The 6358-nt window shown below is 37.0% G+C and overlaps 1 protein-coding gene across 2 annotated transcripts; it reads left to right on the forward strand.

Annotated features, from left to right (window-relative positions):
• Nucleotides 1–975: 975 nt before the first annotated feature.
• eloca (elongin C paralog a) lies at nt 976–5888 on the forward strand. Of its 2 annotated transcripts, none has more exons than XM_004546611.6 (4): nt 976–1104; nt 1589–1615; nt 1758–1901; nt 4750–5888. In XM_004546611.6, exons 2-4 carry the CDS (start codon nt 1612–1614, stop codon nt 4938–4940), a joined length of 339 nt encoding a protein of 112 aa, XP_004546668.1. In that variant the 5' UTR covers nt 976–1104; nt 1589–1611; the 3' UTR covers nt 4941–5888. The 2 variants fall into 2 exon arrangements, with proteins under 2 accessions (XP_004546668.1, XP_004546670.1); XM_004546613.4 differs by having other exon boundaries at nt 988–1114.
• Nucleotides 5889–6358: the final 470 nt, after the last annotated feature.

The raw sequence follows: 6358 nt of genomic DNA on the forward strand, positions 1-6358 counted from the left end.
CAACAAAAAATAAATATCAGATTTGGTGTTGCCTCTTCGCTGATATCTATGGCAGAACCCAGCACAGCCAATTATAAATAACTGGCTTGGAAAATAGATTCCTTCTCCCACTGGTGAGTGAACTCTGGATCCCTAGATATCAGAATAAGTGGGAAAAAGTATATCACAGTCCCACAATATTATCTGTAAGGAACATACACTTCATCACTCTTGCATCAAACTGTACAGTTTCCAGGCATGCTCAGTATACTACTCTTAGTGTCCCAGCTCAGATAACTCTGCGTCCATTTGTGAGCCTCAGATTTCAACAGTCATCACTTTTCCTGCATGAAGACCTCCAGGCAGAGAGGTCCAGGCAAAGACACAGTCTGAATCTGAGCGTACGACATCCCATTTGCTGTAATGTTGTCCTTATGTATTCGATATTCTTATGATATTTTGTATTCTTATAATATTTTGTACTGGCTGGACTTCAGAAGATATAAAAGCACAGAGTACATGTCTCCCCCGCCTCTTCTTTCTTGAATCCAGATTTATGGCCCTATAAAATGTCTCTGTCATGTCCAATCAACACCTGCTGTCGCTCGTCACAAACCCAGTGGAAACAGTCGGAGAGGTTAAGCTTGAACACAGGCGCTCTCTATAGGATTAACAAGGCATTAACCCGTAAACCAATTTTAGTCATCTGAGCTCTTGATAAAATAATAATAATAATAATAATAATAATGATAAAATACAATAAAAACCCAGAAAATGTCTTACTTCTTCTGCTTATTTAGCCTTATCTGTTTACCTTAATGTATTATTTCGATATGCTGACTCATATACAATAGCGGACAGTTGAACGCTCATTATCCTGACACGTATTTTGTGATCGTAGAAGACAATATTTTATTTTTTAAAAAGAAAAGGTTTCTAGCCATAGTAATATGAATATTATTATTTATTTATTTTATACACATAACTGGCAAAGAGCCGGGGAGGTTTCTTTTTCGACTCTGCGGAAGAAATTTACTGCGGACGTGTGTTCGCCCATACTGGTTCCGGGTTTCAACATCCTGTTAGCTAACGTTAGCTGAAACACAATCTTCTCTACGCTATAAGGTACATAGTGGTAAGAATCCGTGTATCTTTTCCGTTACGTGATTTTATGTATTGCCGTATGTCAAAGTCAACTATGTGGTTTAAGTTTTACATTGTGAAGAAGCGGTAAAATAAAAAAGCTATATCAATTTTTTGGAAAGGTTTTAGCAGGCTAGCCAGAGTTGACTAACCCTGACGGCTGCTTACACGTATGATAGAGGAATAAATTCACAGCCATTGCTGTGTAATTTAGATATGATGGATGAAGAGGATTTACAGGTGAAGATGTTCATATATCTCTGAAAGGAAGCTAGCTTTGTTTTAACGGGCCTAACTTTACGCGGCGTTTGTGATAAATCATATTCGACGGGATAGCCAGCGTTAACATTTAACAACCTGCAGTTTGACAAACACAGTGGCAACCGTTGTGTAATCTAGCCGATTAAATGTTGAGTTGCAAGTTATGCCCCAAAAAGAGTGATGTTTTAATGTTTTTCCTTTTCAGGATTAAAGAAATCCCGGAACAACATGGGTGAGTGATGGCTAGAAATCCACAATTCCCATTTGTCCACATTAAAGTAGCCACACTGAGGTCTCATTTCTTCGTCCCTCTTCAGTAGCTGTTGTCGTACACCTGTTTAAAATTGTTGGTTGTCATCTCTGTTACTTCACAGATGGTGAAGAGAGAACCTATGGTGGCTGCGAAGGGCCAGATGCCATGTATGTGAAGCTCATCTCGTCAGATGGCCACGAGTTCATTGTGAAACGAGAACATGCCTTGACATCTGGGACTATCAAAGCCATGTTAAGCGGGCCAGGTGAGAATTCAGACAATGACATTGTTATAAAGGAGCAAATTTAACTTTTTAACTTGAATGATTTGTAATCTAATGTTATCATACACACATACATTCATTGGTCATGCTCTCCAGTAATTTTGTTGCACTTTGAAGGTCATGCCAGTTTTTTTTTTCCCAGTGGTAGCTTGTTTCTGCCAATCTGCTTAAAAAAAACGAAACTAAAAAAAATTTTGTGTGTGAATTTTGAGGTGTTTTCTTAGTGTTTTGAGTTAGTCTCTGACCAATGCTAACCTGTAGCGCAGCCCCAATTGGATTGCTGTCCACTTTAATCCAGTGTGAGTAGTTATTTGGAATTTGGAACCAAATGTATTTAAACACTGAAGAACATAACGTTTGTTTTGCTGCTGTTTTTACTGGAGGCTTTTTTTAAAAAAAATCTTTTTGCAATTAAAAAAAACCCCACATATAGAAATCCCATTGTAGTACCTCAACCACATGATCATCATGTGAACTATTATTTGACTAATTTTGTTAGAGGGTGTGTGAGGTTCTGTATAAGATGTGCATAGTGGTGCTTGTAGAAGATGGTGTTATTGCTTTCAGTCAGGTTAATTCTGTTTCTCCAGTTGATGGCACTGTGCTCCCCCTTTGTTAGCAATACTATTAATAGGATTTCATTGGTGCAAATGCCATTATTCATTGCCTCATTTATCCCTGATCAAAAATATCTTTGTAGGTGCATATAATTACAATTAATTGGACAGTTTAATGCTTTTTGAAATTAATTATTGTTATCAATATCCATTATATGGTCTGTTTTCCAATTAACTTGTAAATATTTTTGCCCAACTTTACTTGATTACCTATCCTGCTCTGATCATCATGCAGAATTCTGTTTATTGGCTCCATCTAGGGGTGGGCAATATAAACGATATACGATAGAAACGATATAAATTTGGCCAACGATAGAGATTTTGACTATACCGCTCTACCGCGATAGTGCATGTTGATGATGTCAACATGCGCCTCTTTTGGTCAAAAGCATTGCAGCGGCTACAACCATTATCATCTGCAAATTATGCCGGGCGACAGTAATCGCAAAGAGATGAAGCACTTTTGAAATATGGGGAAAGCCAAAAACTGAGCTTCCACCACTTCCATACCATTGATTCATTAATGTTGAATTCTCTGGCAGCTGTTTTATTCCCATGTTGTTGCAGTATATTAATAACTAACCTCGTATTGTGGATGAATTATCTGAGTTGTTCTCCTGACTGAAGTTTGGCCTGTGTATAGCATCCTGCCTTGCGATTGCATGTGTCTCTAACCACCAGAATCCCTCACGTTAACTTTCATCGAGTGGAAAAAAGTTGGTGTTCATCCTCCAGTTTCACTGTGCTAATGTTATGCTAACATAGCTGTGTCGCTAGCGATCACGTAGCACAACATTATATAACATTATATTCAAAAATCTCTCAGTCAGAACATGTTTAGGTGGAAACTAGTGAGCTAACTTCCTGCTAACTTCTAGCTCCATTAAATTTAAATAAATTCTGTTTTTATTGATGCCTGGATGTTAAACTTAATTGTTGCACCTGGTAAAGCAGCAACGCTGATCATTTTATTGAAGATGAATGAATTTTGACAGTTTTTAACTCTCAGTGTTCGTTTGACTTTGGGATCTGAAGCGGACGGAGATTTGGACCCAGATAATCTGCAAGGCTCCTGACTACAGCAGACCTAATGCTCTGACAGTCCATCAAGCAGTGTGGCTTCGTAGCTTACCAAAGTTGTACTAAAGCATTTTTTGACAGATTTCTGCACGCTGTGTATTACATAAAATCGGTTCGAGGTCAGTAAACACAACCAGAATTCATACATAAGGCGCACTCTCGATTTTTGAGAAAATTAAAGGATTTTTAGGGTGGAAAATACGTTATACAGAAAAAAAAAAGAAGAATATATCGCAGTATATATCGTTACCGCACATGGTTCAAATTATACTGCGATATGGATTTTAGGTCATATCGCCCAGCCCTATTCCCTACCTCCTGATTTAAGAAATATCTCTTTCTTCTCTCTCTTTAAGTCCCAACTTAAAACTCACTTGTTCAAAATAGCTTAACCCACATAACCTCTCCACTCTGCTATTTTAAATTTATTTATGTCTTGTGCTTTTATGATTGTGTAAACTACTTGCTTTTATGTTGCTTTTTATTCTACTGTGTACAGTGACCTTGAGTGTTTTAAAAGGCGCTTTCAAATAAAATGTAGTAATATTATTATTATTATTATTATTATTATTACTACTACTACTACTTGGGCCAGCACACTGGAAAGCTTTCAGAATACTTTTTTGGTTAATAAGGTGTTTTTAGGTGTTATGCTCAGTGCAAGACTTAAATTTATGTTGAAGCTCTTTACTTGACACTGTAGGCTGATGTGCACCTTAACAGAAAAGTAACTACAGTGGCATAGACATGAACCACTGTGATAGGGCTGTTTGGTAGCAGTATCCGGTGTAAACACATTAGCAGGATAATACCTCAGTAATTGTATCTAGCTTGTTCATTATGCTATTCCAGTAGCATCAGTGCAAAGACATGCTGTTTTTCTTTTTTTCATAAGTCTAGCAATATGTTTATAGATTCAGTTGGCTCCGATATCGTTTCTCCTTTCACAGTTTCTGTAAAAGTAACTGTTTAGTTCCAGATTCATCAAATCCATGACCAATATTAAGAGTTTTGCTCACGATGGCAGAGCAATGGCAGAAATTCAACACAGCCCTATAAATTAAGCTTACATCATTGAGGAAATCCCTGTATATGTTCTTTTAATGTATGAACATGATATTGTCTATCTGCAGGACAATTTGCTGAGAATGAAACCAACGAAGTGAATTTCAGAGAGATTCCATCTCATGTCCTCTCCAAGGTCTGCATGTATTTCACCTACAAGGTCCGTTACACCAACAGCTCCACAGAAATACCCGAATTCCCCATCGCGCCGGAGATCGCACTGGAACTACTCATGGCTGCTAACTTTTTGGATTGCTAAAGTTGCAAAGATAATGGAAAGAAAGCTTAAAACATTTTTAGTTGGTTTTTTTTCTTCTTTTTTTGAGTATTTAACTTGTTTTGCTATTCACTTCATATGAAAAATAATCCTTTTTCTGTGGTTTGCTGTTGTTTCATTAGTATTAAAAGATGACATTTTAACATGTTAAATGGATATAGCAGAATGTGACAAATGTGCCCCCCCCCCCCCCCCCCCCAGAAATCTCTCCTCACCACACCATCTTAATAAAGACGTATTTGGTGAGCACTTTGTTTCCAGTCTTTGGTACCTTGTGCCTCATGAAATGAAGTACCATCTCCACAATGAATATGCTTCCTATTTTTATTCTTTTTTGAAGTTTAAAAAAAAGATATTTGAGATAAAGGCAACAGTGGGGATGTTGTATACACTAAAACAGATAATTCAGTGTTTTGTTTTGCTTTTTCACATCAGTAGTTGGAGATCTACTAAAAGGGTTTAGTCTTTATACGGATCAGATAAGGATGTTTGGAAAATGAATGAACCTCAGATGTCTAATTTAATTAGCATGGCAATGCTGAAATAAAAATGTGTATTGAATCTGAAAATACTGCTTTTTTTTCTTTTTCTTTTTTTTTTTTACACTATCGTAGGAGAACTGCAGTAACTGCTGTGGTTTAAACACTCTTAACATACTTATCAAATAACTGAAAGGACTCACTGTGTGCTCGTACTGCTCCAGCGTGACACTGATTCATCAAGAAGTGAATTTATGACTCTAGGATAAAACAATTGGTACAGACTCCTTAAAGTCCCATAAAGTGGTATGACATAAGGGCTTTGTGTTGCATGTTATAGAAGAAATTTCCGTGTTCATAAAACAGTCAGTGATCACTTAAACTACATAAAAATGTAAAGCTGATAGATGTGATCTTATTATTCTGAATAAACATTGCCTTGCACATTCAAGTTTCAGAAATTTACGTTGCCTGTGTCCATACATTTGACTGGTGCCTATATGGAGTGCTTACCAGCCATGCCATGTGATACACCCAACTATTAATTCCCATGGTGAGGCGAGAGCTTATATCACATCTGATGCAACTCTGGCTACCAAGAGACATTTTCTCTGTAGGAAACATTAGGAGGTTAGATCAAATTGCAGTTCAAGTGGATGAAATGTTCAAAAATTTTGCTTACACAGATAAATGAATATGCTTCCTGTGCTTAAGCCACTGACACCTAAAAAAAAAATGACAGTAAGATAACATAACGAGCTAAAGCAGCTCAAATAATGATAATCATCATCAGGAAAACGAAAAATGTAATTAAATACTCTGATGATCACAGGAAGTCTGTTCTTTGAAGCATTTTGTCATGATGAGTCATTACTCTCACACTTAGAGGTTGTAGAAACCAATGTTATTCTCATTTTTAGG

Source organism: Maylandia zebra, linkage group LG9 (genome assembly GCF_041146795.1).
Source record: "Maylandia zebra isolate NMK-2024a linkage group LG9, Mzebra_GT3a, whole genome shotgun sequence".
In the NCBI taxonomy this organism is placed as follows: domain Eukaryota; kingdom Metazoa; phylum Chordata; class Actinopteri; order Cichliformes; family Cichlidae; genus Maylandia; species Maylandia zebra.

Bases quoted from the DNA above. Each gene is read 5' to 3' on its own strand.
- eloca (XM_004546611.6), top strand. The intron at 1,902-4,749 runs GTGAGAATTCAG...GTCTATCTGCAG, and splicing joins AGCCATGTTAAGCGGGCCAG to GACAATTTGCTGAGAATGAA.